General features: G+C 33.9%; 2 protein-coding genes across 2 annotated transcripts; both read right to left on the bottom strand.

Moving 5' to 3' along the window:
• Nucleotides 1-431: 431 nt before the first annotated feature.
• LOC140976530 (plastidic ATP/ADP-transporter-like) lies at nt 432-4,861 on the bottom strand. Its single transcript, XM_073440752.1, has 5 exons — nt 3,686-4,861; nt 2,375-2,629; nt 1,748-1,891; nt 1,291-1,638; nt 432-1,021 (listed from the first exon to the last, which is right to left on the bottom strand). Exons 1-5 carry the CDS (start codon nt 4,466-4,468, stop codon nt 698-700), a joined length of 1,854 nt encoding a protein of 617 aa, XP_073296853.1. The 5' UTR covers nt 4,469-4,861; the 3' UTR covers nt 432-697.
• A 5,703-nt stretch (nt 4,862-10,564) lies between these two features.
• Nucleotides 10,565-14,996, bottom strand: LOC140976528 (plastidic ATP/ADP-transporter-like). Its single transcript, XM_073440750.1, has 5 exons — nt 13,819-14,996; nt 12,508-12,762; nt 11,881-12,024; nt 11,424-11,771; nt 10,565-11,154 (listed from the first exon to the last, which is right to left on the bottom strand). The coding sequence occupies exons 1-5, from the start codon at nt 14,599-14,601 to the stop codon at nt 10,831-10,833; spliced, it is 1,854 nt and encodes a 617-aa protein (XP_073296851.1). The 5' UTR covers nt 14,602-14,996; the 3' UTR covers nt 10,565-10,830.
• Between the last annotated feature and the right edge of the window lie 278 nt (nt 14,997-15,274).

Raw genomic sequence — 15,274 nt, 5'->3', positions numbered from 1 at the left:
TAATTAAATTTTAAGTCTAAAAAGTCAATAAAACATATTAAATATTAACAATTAATCTACTTAAAATAAATAAATAAATGTATACAAATTAATTACTCATAAACTATTCTGATTGATTTCAAGAGATTTTTCGTATTATCTTTTTGTCTTTATTATTGTTAAATAATTAATTTAATGTTAATAACTAATAAAATTTTAAGTGTAAAAAGTCAATGAAATATATTAAATTAAATATTATAAATAAATAAATGTACACAAATTAATTACTCATGGAGCTAAGATGAATCGAAAAACCTAAAAGAAAAAACTTAAAAATGCCAACAAAAAGAAGGATGTATTTGAACGAGTCAAGTGAGACTTTTTACTTTTATACATTACTTTTAATTTTATATGTACACACACACACACACACACACACATAAATCAAACTCTTAACACATAAATTAAGTACGGATATGATTGAAAAGTCCTGGGATATGTAGTTTCATATGATATTTCAATTACTAATTAACGCATATATAATATTGATAACTATTGTGCACATATTTCATTTATCTACACATATAACATAGTATATTTAAGAAACAGATGAAAAAACTAATAATCTACGGCTACATTAACTTCAGCTGATCTAGGAAACATTGGTAAACATGTAATATTTTCTTACGACGTGGAGTCGAGGCTTTGGAAACTTGTCTCAGTCGCCTCCAGTCGGGTTTAGCCTTGATCGAGTAGCAAGAGGGCTATTGCCACTTTCATCCGAAGATACCACCGGGATCTTCATGGATGCTCGTTCCATTTCCTTTTCGAGATCTTCTTCTCGTCTCAATGCAGTGAACTGGCCATCTAAAGATTTGGCCGCTCCTAACCAGGCAAGAACAATTACAAGAAGTATACCTCCGAGATAGGGAGTTGAATTTGCAAGTGATCCAAAGGTTAAAATCATAAACTGTTGAATTAGAGCGCCCCCTGACTTCCCTAAAGGATTGCATACCACGTCGATTGCTGCTTTGCCTTTAACCTGACACATGAAAGTAGTATCTATTATTGGCGTTCAGAGGAAAAAAACACACACAGAGAACATATTCTTGAATCAGATCTGACATCATAAGAGATCACAAAGAGTTCTAGCCCTCTGAATGTTTGTGTCGTCGATGTAGAACTTCGTGGTCAAGCCACGTAAATCTTGTATGAAGTTGTGTTCTCTATTAAAGATATTGCTTTGGTAATAACGAATATAATTCAGCAGATTAGCATTGACATGAAAGTTAGGTGTTGAACGACTCAAACCTTTGTGTCCTCGTCTAAAGGAATGTAAGCCATTTCTTTGCACGGATCGAATAAGCTGTACTTTGCGCTCTTGCTAAAAATGTTCTGCATTGCACCGACATACACAGCTGCTAAAAGTGGGGTCATCCCGAATTTGGCGAGAGTCGGAACAAGAGGATCTCCGAACAAAATCAAAGAAAAGAACCCAACTCCAGTTAAAAGCAAGACAGTCGGTGTAATCGTAGCTGCCACTCCCCAACCATGTTTGTTAAAAATCCATTGGCTCAATAGCATCATAGTGAAAGTTGCTATTCCAGTCGCAGTCGAGAAGTCACCCATAAAGGAAGAATATTCATTTGGTGTGGGGAACTGTGAAGTTTGGGGAGGCAAAAGAATTAATTTAATAAGCTAAATGTGGTGTCATTTTAATGCTGGCAAAAGCAGTTGGATATGAAGTTATGAACAAATTATTTTTTACCTGAGCTTTGAGTTTCGATTTCCATGTAACCTCGACAAGATTGATGCTAATACCGTATGCCACCACTAGAGTAGCTAGATCTCGAATGTATCTGGAAGACACCAAGAACTTTAAGCTCTCCATTGTTCCCATTCTTGGCTTCTCCTGGCACAGGAAAAATAATTTCTTTCAACAGAAATTAACGCAGGAACTTCATCGCCTAATGGTAAACAAGATCCATCCTATATTTTTATTAAAAAAATTGAAATTATTCCGCATAATGTTCAGAATTTTTAGATTTCAAAATGGTTTTCATTATCACAAGATATTTTTATGGTACATAACATTTATAAATAAAAAATATTTACTTTAGACTACAAAAGAAAACAATGCATTTCCAGAAAATCCCAAAACAAAACGGACATAGCATTGTTTCTGGGATGGTCATAGTGAATATATACATACTAGGATGAGCCTTGTTCCATGGCATGACAGCAGTTTATGAGCAACGATATGATATAAGAAAATAAGAAATCGGTTTATGTTCTTTCTAGTTACTACAGTAAACGATTGAAAAATGCTGGCATAATCTACCGCATAAACAATTTACAGTGGCTAAAACATAAAACCAATAGAATTCGAGATTACCTTCTTTTTCTGACTACGTGTGGGAAGAGCAACACTATTATTGAGCCACCAATAGAGGAAACATATTGCAAACCCCATGAGCACCACAATGCTCATCATCGCCTTCAGGGAGACAGCCCAACCATCAACCCCGGGGCCAAGATTTTCTCTTAATTTAGAGAAATATTTAACAGTGCGCCCAGAAAAAACGAGGGCTACATTTGCACCAAGTCCAAAAAGTGGATAAAATCTCTTGGCTTCATCGACGGTTGTAATCTGCAAGGAAAAATATGAAGCAGTTGTTATTTGATCTGGTATTCTACATTTCAAGTCCAACAAGTAATTGCAGCACATGCGACCGATGGGCTAAACCGCCAAAAGCTTCCAATCCACCATTGAATGTGATTTCCCTTTTTGACTCTTTTATATAAAAACCTTCGAAAACGGCATGTTATCATTAAAAAAGGACAATACATAGGAGTAAGGTTTTAGCAAAAAATTATGTTTTTCATCTGATAAGCTACTATATAGTTTATTAAGACATCCACAAATATTTTCTCCATTTAACAGCCGTCCAATTTGATGTATCTAGAAATCCACAACCATAAAAGAAATGCTCCTAATAGATTCGATGCCTTAAACACTTATTAGACTAGAGTCAATGAGTCAATAAGAATTGTGATTAACTAGTGATTAGTTAAATGGTAGTCAGTTGGTTAATTTTCCAAATGCATAAATACACAATTGTACATCAGTTTACGTAACTTTCTTCTTTAATCAATAAAGAACAAATTCTTCAAACTCGATTATCTCTTCCACCCGTAAAAAAACTCATATAAATTTATGTATTTCATCATGATCAATGCAAGTGATTTTGCACACAGAAGTGATTATTTTTCAGTCGGTGAGAGATGAACCTGTCACCTATTTTCCCCAACTATCAATTCAACTAATGGTAGGAATAACTTTCTAGTTTCAACAAATTTCAATCCAGTCCAAAAAACACATGCGCACCAGCTAAGTCGAGCACTGTTAGCACTCTACTCGAGATCGACTGAAAAAATTCAATACTTGAGCTAGAGCTCAAGTCAATAAATTTGATTTTCTCCAGCATCAATAATGAAAGGGTGGTCTTTGAGCTGCCTGCAAGTCGGTTCGCTTGCACCACTAATTCAAATGCAATACACCATACACAATACCAGGTTTACGAAAGATCAACAACAAGGGATTAGATTATTTCTAATAAAAAAGCAAGAATCTCAGATTACTAATAGTAACTAAAGCATCTTATAAACTATTCAAAAAAGAATGTACTAAAAATTTGGTCTTTACCTGATTAGCAAAACCCCAAAACAGAACAGAGATAACCACACTTCCCCAAAGTTCAGCCATGACATAAAACAAACAGAAACTCCAAATCCTCAGAATTGCAAGAGGCCCGAGAAATCTTGGACCCAGAATGTTGAGGAGATTATCTGCAAGAGCTGTTGGGTGGACGTACTGGCTGAAAGGATATAACACAAATCCAAATGCCCCAAAAAAGGCTATAAATGGAAGAATGACGCTGTAGAAAAGAGCTTTTTTCGACAAAACATCAGCCAACTTGGTGTACAAGAGCATGAACCCAACAGCCATGGGCAAATTCACCCATGTTTTCAAGAAAGGTATGATTTCAGCGCTAGATCCTTTGGCTGTTACCACCAAGACATCCTTTGTATCCCTGAGGATCGTGTAATTAAATAAAATACAGAAAAACATCATCCCAAGTGGAATAATTTTCTTTAGAGTCACCAACTCAACACCCATAAACTTGGGTGAGTCTTTCTCTCCATACAAGGGTTGCCCATTAGCTGATCCCGCTGCAGCCTCAGCTCTGCATGTATGAATAATTCTCTTGTTTTTTCCAAGTAATACTAGCGGTTCTGTGACAAGTCCTTGGGACTTTGAGAACCCATTGAAAAATAAAGACGACCCATTAATTTTCCATGGATTCGACAAGCACTTTGCAGGGTTGAATCTATACCTTAAACCCTGTGATGGCTGGGGAAGAAAGCCTTTGGTCGTGGGGCTTGAAGGTAAAGAAAGGAGCCCTTTTGATTGTAGAATAGCTTGCATTCTCCACCCCTTTTCTCTACTTATTTCAGCTCAAATTTCGCCAAATAAACTCGTAAATATTAGATTTTTTTTTATAATTGAACCCAACAGAAAATAGATGGGCAAGACAGAGAGAAGGTATGGTGACGGAGGAGGAGATAGATGTTTTCGCTGTGAGGTTTTAAGGTAAATGCACAACAATCTTGTATAAATCCAAGAACGAGAGCGTAATCTTCGTACCAGAGATTTTGCAGGAGGGATTTATGATTCACTACAAACATGAAAATCAAGACAAATTTCAAATCTTGCGATGAAATGCTAAGGAAACGGGGAAGACAAAGGAGTAGCAATCAAAATCAGATCCTCAATTGGATTCAACTTAAAAGTGCAAGAAAATCGTGTCCAGAAAGTGCACGTGGTGCCGAAGCTCCACCAAAACTTTGCCAATCTTAAATATCTTTTTTTTAATAATCTTAAATATCTTTTTAATAGTTCTTTTACCAACTTGTTTTTATTTTTAACATTGTTATATTATATTATATTATATTAATATATGTCAATAAAATAATATTAATATATGTCAATAATAATAATGATAGTCTTATCTAATCCCAAATTTTAATGCAAGCTTGCATTTTTAAAAAAAAGTTGTGGAAAAGAAATGTATATTTAACAATGGTTTTAAATTTAAGGAGATTAAATTTTATATAAAAAGAAATTTGTTTGATTAAATTACTATTTTTAACATATAATATCATGTATGAATAGTATTTGTCACAAACAAAACGAAAAAATTATTAAAACCCCGTTTCACATGATTTGTACCATGAACAGATAGATGGACAGATTGCAATCACAAAATTGCTTGCAAAAGGACCCCAAAAAAATAATATTTTTATTTAAAGACCAAACTTTTAGGTTGTGTTTGAATTTGAAGCCATAGATTTCTAAAATTTTTTTAATTTGAATTGATGGACATCAAATTCGCTATATATAGAATAAACCAATTATAATAATAATTATGATATATTTCAAATAAACTCAAAATATTTAAATGTTACATGTGAAATTCATTAGTCAAATTCTTCTCAAAATGTTAAAATCACTCTGTCTATTTGAAATCTAAAATTTTCATATATTTTAAAATAAAACTTTTTTTATCTCTGTAAAAGCTTAAACATAAAAGGAAAATGAAAATAATAATAATAATAATAATAATAANTATTTAAGTGTTAGTTAAGATCATGAATATTGTTAGCATAGTCAGATTGTAATTTTTTTTTTTATATTTATTAAATTATAAAAGTAATTTTTTTTATTTTACTAAAAAAATTAGCGACGGATTATGTCAGAAACTGTCGCTAATTTTAGCGACGATATATCTTAAAATGTCAGTAATTTGTTTGCATGTTGCGGATATGAATATTAACGGCATGCGACGGATAATAGTATTAACGGCGTGCGCATGCGTGCCGCGGATAATCTTGAACTTTCAACAACTTGCAGTTGTGCAGCGCGCAATGTTCACCGCAGAAAGAGAATTTGCACGCTGCGAAAAACCATTTTTGTTGTAGTGATGGGTGATCTTCCCGAGTTCTAAATATCATACCGCTGCCCAACTAATCAAGATTTTAAGAAGCTTACAAACTGAGAGAACTGATGTCGTGGATACGATCAGGAGTGACAAAGACACTGCGTTTACCTACAAACTTTTTTCAACATATCTAGAAGATAATGACATCAAGCATGAGTTTTCAGCCGCAAGATCACCTCAACAAAATAGTGTTGCTGAGAGAAAAAACAGAACACTTAAAGAAGCGACTCGAAGATGCTAGCAGAATCTGGTATCTCTCAAAAGTTTTGGGCAGAAGCTTTCAACACCACATGCTATACTCATAAGAAATCAATAATTAATAAAAATCATAGAAAGACTCCCTATGAGATCTGGACAAGCAAACAACTAGAAATATCATATTTTCGCATATTTTAATGTAAGTATTTCATTCATAACAATGGTAAAACACATATAACCTCTTTTGATGTTAAATCTAATGTTGGTGTGTTATTAGTATATTCTTCGGCTAGTAAAGTTATAGAGTTTACATTTTATATAACTCTAACCGTTGAAGAATCTGCTCATATGGTTTGTCATGAATCTTCTATATGTCATGATAATAGTAGTAGCAATATACATTATTTAAGCAATAAATTAGATGCTACTAATCTTGATTCTATCAGTAATCATGAGATAGGTCTAAGAAGAACGGTTGGAATCACCCTTGAAGCAAGTCCACCTGACAAATGAAGAAACTAATCAAAATCAGACTGCTGAAGAAGTCGAGCCAGTGATTGATCACCAGCCCGAAATACATCAAGAGGAGGTTGAAGATGAAACTAATAAAGATTCAACAGTTCAACAGCTAGATACAAATCCATATGGACCAAATATCCAGTCGAATAAGAATCATCTACTTGAGCTAGTCATCGGTAATTTGACCGCTCTTCTTATAACTAGAAAACAAATTATAGATGAATTTATGTATGCTGCATTTGTTTCACAACTTGAACCAAAGAAAATTAATTAAACCTTAGGTGATTCAAACAGGATATATACCATACAAGAAGAACTTATCAGTTTGAAAGGAGTAAGGTTTGGCATCTAGTTCCCCTACTGCCAATCTACTTGTTACTAGAGCTAGATGGTATTTAAGAATAAAAATGATGGGAGTAGATCAGTATTAAGAAATAAAGCTAGATTAGTTGCACAAAGATATAGGCATGAAGAAAGAATAGATTTTGATGAATCATTTGGTCCAGCTAGACTCAAAGTCATTACAATATTTCTTTCTATGTTGCCTTTAAATAATTTAAGGTTTATCAAATGAATTTGATTGATGAAGAAGTTTATGTTGAAAAAGCTCTTGGATTTGTTAGTCACATCATAAGTTGTGTTTACAAACTTGAGAATGTATTATATGGTTTAAAACAAGCTCTTCGTGCATAGTATGACACATTATCTAAATTATGGTTTGACCATTATTTTGTGATTAGAATGGTTGATAAAACTCTATTCAAATTTTTTAAAGATGATCATGCTTTACTTTTTCAAATATATGTGGATGAAATAATTTTTGGTTCAACTAATCCAAAACTTTGTGAAAAGTTTTCCAAGATAATGCATGAAAAAGTTTGAAATGAGAATGGTAGGAAAAAAACTCACATTCTTCCTTGGTTTGCAAGTTAAACAACTCAAAAATGACATCTTCATCAGTCAAACCAAATATACGAAAGATCTACTCAAAAGGTTTGGCATAGAGAAATGTGCAGTTGTCTTTGCCCCAATGAGCTCATCGATCAAACTGAACAAAGAGACGAGGGGGAAATATCAGTGGACATCACTGTGTACGGAATCTTGATTGGTTCACTTTTATATCTGACCACCAGCCGGCTAAAAATTATGTTTGTAGTCTTTTTATGTGCGCGTTTTCAAGCTAATTTAAAACAATCTCATTACACTGATTTAAATATCTCAAAGGAACTCCATGTGTGGGTCTTTGTTATCATGTCAGACGCAGATTGCGAATGTTTGCGCATCTCATTACACTTCAGACGCAGATTGCGCATGTTTCAAGATCGACTGGAAAAGCACCAGTGGATCATGTCAATTCTTGGGAGATATACTGATCTCTTGGTTCAACAAAAAGCCGACTTCAATTGTTACATCAACGGCTGAAGCGGAATATCTAGTTGTTGGGAGTTATTGTGCATAACTTCTCTGGATTCAGCAACAATTAAGAGGTTAGGGAATTCTAGCCGCTAAGTCCCCAATTTTCTGTGATAATATCAGTGCAATAGCAGTCACTACAATCATGTTCTTCATTCTCAAACAAATCATATTGATATAAGACATCATTTTATTTAAAATCACGTGATAAGAAAGACATCCGTCTAGAGTACGTCTCAACTGATCAACAAGCCGCTGACATCTTCACATGCCTTTACCAGACCCTAAGTTTTCTTACTTTCTTAATATTCTTGATTTAGTTTATTTAAATTAATGCATATATTTAAAGGGGCGAAATTCGAGCCGGTAAAATAATTAATCAAACTAGTATATATTTCTGACTGCTCCTGTCAGAAGTTGTAAAAGCTAGATTTTATCATATGCTTTGAATAGCTTTTCCTAAGGAATAACATTCTCATTATTTCTGAATTTTCTTATCTTGAATTAATTTTATCGTCTCAATATTGTTTTGACATTTTTTATCAATTATTCTTACGCGGATATATGAACTGTCTAAAATCACTTTTTGACATTTCAAATTTTCAAACATTAACAAATGACATACAAATGCGTGAAGTGTCATTTCTATCAAATCGGATTGTATATTTGATTCATATTCATCAACTTCATTCATTTCCAATTACTTGAATATTCAATTTCCTTGCTCCCTTGCTTTCTCATCTCCCTTGTTTTCTAATCGGTAAAACATATCAAGTCAAGCCATTTTATTTTAGTCAAGCTTCAAGATGACTTTGAACTCTGCAGACACACTTACTATTAACTTTGCATCTATGCTGGCCATGAAGGATGAGGCCATGGTGAAAATGTTCAGAATTCTTGAAGCATTGGGGCTCAGCAAGTTTCTCAGATGTGGTTTCCATTTCTCTGAAACATCTCTGAACGAGCTTTTTGATACTGCTAAGATGGAGCGTGAAACCACTGTCAGGGGTGGGATAATGCTATGAGTAATGGCACATTTGGAAAGTCCATAAGGGAAAAGGCCTTAAAAAGTAGCTCATGGCCATTATAATAAAAGGCGCATGGTGAAAATGTTATGAATTCTTGAAGCATCGGGGCTCAACAAGTTTCTCAGATGTGGTTTCCATTCCCCTGAAACATCTCTGAATGAGCTTCTTGAGACTCTGTAAGGGGTGGTATAATGCTATGAGTAATGACGTATGTGGAAAGCCCGTGAGGGAAAAGGTCCTAAAAGGGATCCCAAGATCGGGATAGCACATGGTTATCACATGATGGTTCTTAATATCCAGAGTTGTAAAGATATCGCTAAGAGGTTCAGTTAAGTAGTGAAAAGTCGTAACTGAAGTGGGTTATAACAAAGTTGTAAAAGCAATGTCTTTAATGGAAACCTTCCTAAGTGGAAATACTTGTGTTATTTTATCACCTTACATTCTCTCAAATCTTATTTCGAGCGTTTTTTTTGTCAAACAATCAAATATAATTCATCACTAATCAAGCCAGACCATTTCGCACATATTCATTATTAGTGGTCCTGCAATTCTAACTATTCAAGAATATTTCTTAACAACATGAAAAATTATTAAGAATGGTTCATAGTTTGAAAAGTTTTTTAGAATTTATTCATCACCCTTCTAAACTTTAATCTGATCCCAACAAATTAATATTAATATCAATAATTTATAACATTAAATTTATGTTACATTTATTAATAACTAATACAATTTTAAATTTTATGGTGAGATAGCATCTTGGTTTCTCGTCTTTATTATTTTTAATTAATTTAATTTAATTAATAATGTTTCGTTTTAAATATATGTTACATTTCATTAAAAAAAATTATCTTAAATTATTGATTTTAAGAAATTTCTCGGATTATCTTGTCTTTACTATTGTTAAATAATTAATTTAATTAATATTAACAACTAATTAAATTTTAAGTCTAAAAAGTCAATAAAACATATTAAATATTAACAATTAATCTACTTAAAATAAATAAATAAATGTATACAAATTAATTACTCATAAACTATTCTGATTGATTTCAAGAGATTTTTCGTATTATCTTTTTGTCTTTATTATTGTTAAATAATTAATTTAATGTTAATAACTAATAAAATTTTAAGTGTAAAAAGTCAATGAAATATATTAAATTAAATATTATAAATAAATAAATGTACACAAATTAATTACTCATGGAGCTAAGATGAATCGAAAAACCTAAAAGAAAAAACTTAAAAATGCCAACAAAAAGAAGGATGTATTTGAACGAGTCAAGTGAGACTTTTTACTTTTATACATTACTTTTAATTTTATATGTACACACACACACACACACACACACATAAATCAAACTCTTAACACATAAATTAAGTACGGATATGATTGAAAAGTCCTGGGATATGTAGTTTCATATGATATTTCAATTACTAATTAACGCATATATAATATTGATAACTATTGTGCACATATTTCATTTATCTACACATATAACATAGTATATTTAAGAAACAGATGAAAAAACTAATAATCTACGGCTACATTAACTTCAGCTGATCTAGGAAACATTGGTAAACATGTAATATTTTCTTACGACGTGGAGTCGAGGCTTTGGAAACTTGTCTCAGTCGCCTCCAGTCGGGTTTAGCCTTGATCGAGTAGCAAGAGGGCTATTGCCACTTTCATCCGAAGATACCACCGGGATCTTCATGGATGCTCGTTCCATTTCCTTTTCGAGATCTTCTTCTCGTCTCAATGCAGTGAACTGGCCATCTAAAGATTTGGCCGCTCCTAACCAGGCAAGAACAATTACAAGAAGTATACCTCCGAGATAGGGAGTTGAATTTGCAAGTGATCCAAAGGTTAAAATCATAAACTGTTGAATTAGAGCGCCCCCTGACTTCCCTAAAGGATTGCATACCACGTCGATTGCTGCTTTGCCTTTAACCTGACACATGAAAGTAGTATCTATTATTGGCGTTCAGAGGAAAAAAACACACACAGAGAACATATTCTTGAATCAGATCTGACATCATAAGAGATCACAAAGAGTTCTAGCCCTCTGAATGTTTGTGTCGTCGATGTAGAACTTCGTGGTCAAGCCACGTAAATCTTGTATGAAGTTGTGTTCTCTATTAAAGATATTGCTTTGGTAATAACGAATATAATTCAGCAGATTAGCATTGACATGAAAGTTAGGTGTTGAACGACTCAAACCTTTGTGTCCTCGTCTAAAGGAATGTAAGCCATTTCTTTGCACGGATCGAATAAGCTGTACTTTGCGCTCTTGCTAAAAATGTTCTGCATTGCACCGACATACACAGCTGCTAAAAGTGGGGTCATCCCGAATTTGGCGAGAGTCGGAACAAGAGGATCTCCGAACAAAATCAAAGAAAAGAACCCAACTCCAGTTAAAAGCAAGACAGTCGGTGTAATCGTAGCTGCCACTCCCCAACCATGTTTGTTAAAAATCCATTGGCTCAATAGCATCATAGTGAAAGTTGCTATTCCAGTCGCAGTCGAGAAGTCACCCATAAAGGAAGAATATTCATTTGGTGTGGGGAACTGTGAAGTTTGGGGAGGCAAAAGAATTAATTTAATAAGCTAAATGTGGTGTCATTTTAATGCTGGCAAAAGCAGTTGGATATGAAGTTATGAACAAATTATTTTTTACCTGAGCTTTGAGTTTCGATTTCCATGTAACCTCGACAAGATTGATGCTAATACCGTATGCCACCACTAGAGTAGCTAGATCTCGAATGTATCTGGAAGACACCAAGAACTTTAAGCTCTCCATTGTTCCCATTCTTGGCTTCTCCTGGCACAGGAAAAATAATTTCTTTCAACAGAAATTAACGCAGGAACTTCATCGCCTAATGGTAAACAAGATCCATCCTATATTTTTATTAAAAAAATTGAAATTATTCCGCATAATGTTCAGAATTTTTAGATTTCAAAATGGTTTTCATTATCACAAGATATTTTTATGGTACATAACATTTATAAATAAAAAATATTTACTTTAGACTACAAAAGAAAACAATGCATTTCCAGAAAATCCCAAAACAAAACGGACATAGCATTGTTTCTGGGATGGTCATAGTGAATATATACATACTAGGATGAGCCTTGTTCCATGGCATGACAGCAGTTTATGAGCAACGATATGATATAAGAAAATAAGAAATCGGTTTATGTTCTTTCTAGTTACTACAGTAAACGATTGAAAAATGCTGGCATAATCTACCGCATAAACAATTTACAGTGGCTAAAACATAAAACCAATAGAATTCGAGATTACCTTCTTTTTCTGACTACGTGTGGGAAGAGCAACACTATTATTGAGCCACCAATAGAGGAAACATATTGCAAACCCCATGAGCACCACAATGCTCATCATCGCCTTCAGGGAGACAGCCCAACCATCAACCCCGGGGCCAAGATTTTCTCTTAATTTAGAGAAATATTTAACAGTGCGCCCAGAAAAAACGAGGGCTACATTTGCACCAAGTCCAAAAAGTGGATAAAATCTCTTGGCTTCATCGACGGTTGTAATCTGCAAGGAAAAATATGAAGCAGTTGTTATTTGATCTGGTATTCTACATTTCAAGTCCAACAAGTAATTGCAGCACATGCGACCGATGGGCTAAACCGCCAAAAGCTTCCAATCCACCATTGAATGTGATTTCCCTTTTTGACTCTTTTATATAAAAACCTTCGAAAACGGCATGTTATCATTAAAAAAGGACAATACATAGGAGTAAGGTTTTAGCAAAAAATTATGTTTTTCATCTGATAAGCTACTATATAGTTTATTAAGACATCCACAAATATTTTCTCCATTTAACAGCCGTCCAATTTGATGTATCTAGAAATCCACAACCATAAAAGAAATGCTCCTAATAGATTCGATGCCTTAAACACTTATTAGACTAGAGTCAATGAGTCAATAAGAATTGTGATTAACTAGTGATTAGTTAAATGGTAGTCAGTTGGTTAATTTTCCAAATGCATAAATACACAATTGTACATCAGTTTACGTAACTTTCTTCTTTAATCAATAAAGAACAAATTCTTCAAACTCGATTATCTCTTCCACCCGTAAAAAAACTCATATAAATTTATGTATTTCATCATGATCAATGCAAGTGATTTTGCACACAGAAGTGATTATTTTTCAGTCGGTGAGAGATGAACCTGTCACCTATTTTCCCCAACTATCAATTCAACTAATGGTAGGAATAACTTTCTAGTTTCAACAAATTTCAATCCAGTCCAAAAAACACATGCGCACCAGCTAAGTCGAGCACTGTTAGCACTCTACTCGAGATCGACTGAAAAAATTCAATACTTGAGCTAGAGCTCAAGTCAATAAATTTGATTTTCTCCAGCATCAATAATGAAAGGGTGGTCTTTGAGCTGCCTGCAAGTCGGTTCGCTTGCACCACTAATTCAAATGCAATACACCATACACAATACCAGGTTTACGAAAGATCAACAACAAGGGATTAGATTATTTCTAATAAAAAAGCAAGAATCTCAGATTACTAATAGTAACTAAAGCATCTTATAAACTATTCAAAAAAGAATGTACTAAAAATTTGGTCTTTACCTGATTAGCAAAACCCCAAAACAGAACAGAGATAACCACACTTCCCCAAAGTTCAGCCATGACATAAAACAAACAGAAACTCCAAATCCTCAGAATTGCAAGAGGCCCGAGAAATCTTGGACCCAGAATGTTGAGGAGATTATCTGCAAGAGCTGTTGGGTGGACGTACTGGCTGAAAGGATATAACACAAATCCAAATGCCCCAAAAAAGGCTATAAATGGAAGAATGACGCTGTAGAAAAGAGCTTTTTTCGACAAAACATCAGCCAACTTGGTGTACAAGAGCATGAACCCAACAGCCATGGGCAAATTCACCCATGTTTTCAAGAAAGGTATGATTTCAGCGCTAGATCCTTTGGCTGTTACCACCAAGACATCCTTTGTATCCCTGAGGATCGTGTAATTAAATAAAATACAGAAAAACATCATCCCAAGTGGAATAATTTTCTTTAGAGTCACCAACTCAACACCCATAAACTTGGGTGAGTCTTTCTCTCCATACAAGGGTTGCCCATTAGCTGATCCCGCTGCAGCCTCAGCTCTGCATGTATGAATAATTCTCTTGTTTTTTCCAAGTAATACTAGCGGTTCTGTGACAAGTCCTTGGGACTTTGAGAACCCATTGAAAAATAAAGACGACCCATTAATTTTCCATGGATTCGACAAGCACTTTGCAGGGTTGAATCTATACCTTAAACCCTGTGATGGCTGGGGAAGAAAGCCTTTGGTCGTGGGGCTTGAAGGTAAAGAAAGGAGCCCTTTTGATTGTAGAATAGCTTGCATTCTCCACCCCTTTTCTCTACTTATTTCAGCTCAAATTTCGCCAAATAAACTCGTAAATATTAGATTTTTTTTTATAATTGAACCCAACAGAAAATAGATGGGCAAGACAGAGAGAAGGTATGGTGACGGAGGAGGAGATAGATGTTTTCGCTGTGAGGTTTTAAGGTAAATGCACAACAATCTTGTATAAATCCAAGAACGAGAGCGTAATCTTCGTACCAGAGATTTTGCAGGAGGGATTTATGATTCACTACAAACATGAAAATCAAGACAAATTTCAAATCTTGCGATGAAATGCTAAGGAAACGGGGAAGACAAAGGAGTAGCAATCAAAATCAGATCCTCAATTGGATTCAACTTAAAAGTGCAAGAAAATCGTGTCCAGAAAGTGCACGTGGTGCCGAAGCTCCACCAAAACTTTGCCAATCTTAAATATCTTTTTTTTAATAATCTTAAATATCTTTTTAATAGTTCTTTTACCAACTTGTTTTTATTTTTAACATTGTTATATTATATTATATTATATTAATATATGTCAATAAAATAATATTAATATATGTCAATAATAATAATGATAGTCTTATCTAATCCCAAATTTTAATGCAAGCTTGCATTTTTAAAAAAAAGTTGTGGAAAAGAAATGTATATTTAACAATGGTTTTAAATTTAAGGA

This window comes from Primulina huaijiensis, chromosome 5 (genome assembly GCF_012295235.1).
Source record: "Primulina huaijiensis isolate GDHJ02 chromosome 5, ASM1229523v2, whole genome shotgun sequence".
NCBI lineage: Eukaryota > Viridiplantae > Streptophyta > Magnoliopsida > Lamiales > Gesneriaceae > Primulina > Primulina huaijiensis.
This window is presented reverse-complemented; position numbering and strand designations above follow the sequence as displayed.

Excerpts from the sequence above, each read along its gene's own strand:
- LOC140976530 (XM_073440752.1), bottom strand. The coding sequence starts at position 4,468 with ATGCAAGCTATTCTACAATCAAAAGGGCTCCTTTCTTTACCTTCAAGC. Across the intron at positions 1,892-2,374 it reads CACGTAGTCAGAAAAAGAAG|GAGAAGCCAAGAATGGGAAC; the intron begins GTAATCTCGAAT and ends TTCCTGTGCCAG. Across the intron at positions 1,022-1,290 it reads CTTTAGACGAGGACACAAAG|GTTAAAGGCAAAGCAGCAAT; the intron begins GTTTGAGTCGTT and ends TTCATGTGTCAG.
- LOC140976528 (XM_073440750.1), bottom strand. The coding sequence starts at position 14,601 with ATGCAAGCTATTCTACAATCAAAAGGGCTCCTTTCTTTACCTTCAAGC. Across the intron at positions 12,025-12,507 it reads CACGTAGTCAGAAAAAGAAG|GAGAAGCCAAGAATGGGAAC; the intron begins GTAATCTCGAAT and ends TTCCTGTGCCAG. Across the intron at positions 11,772-11,880 it reads AATCGAAACTCAAAGCTCAG|TTCCCCACACCAAATGAATA; the intron begins GTAAAAAATAAT and ends CAAACTTCACAG.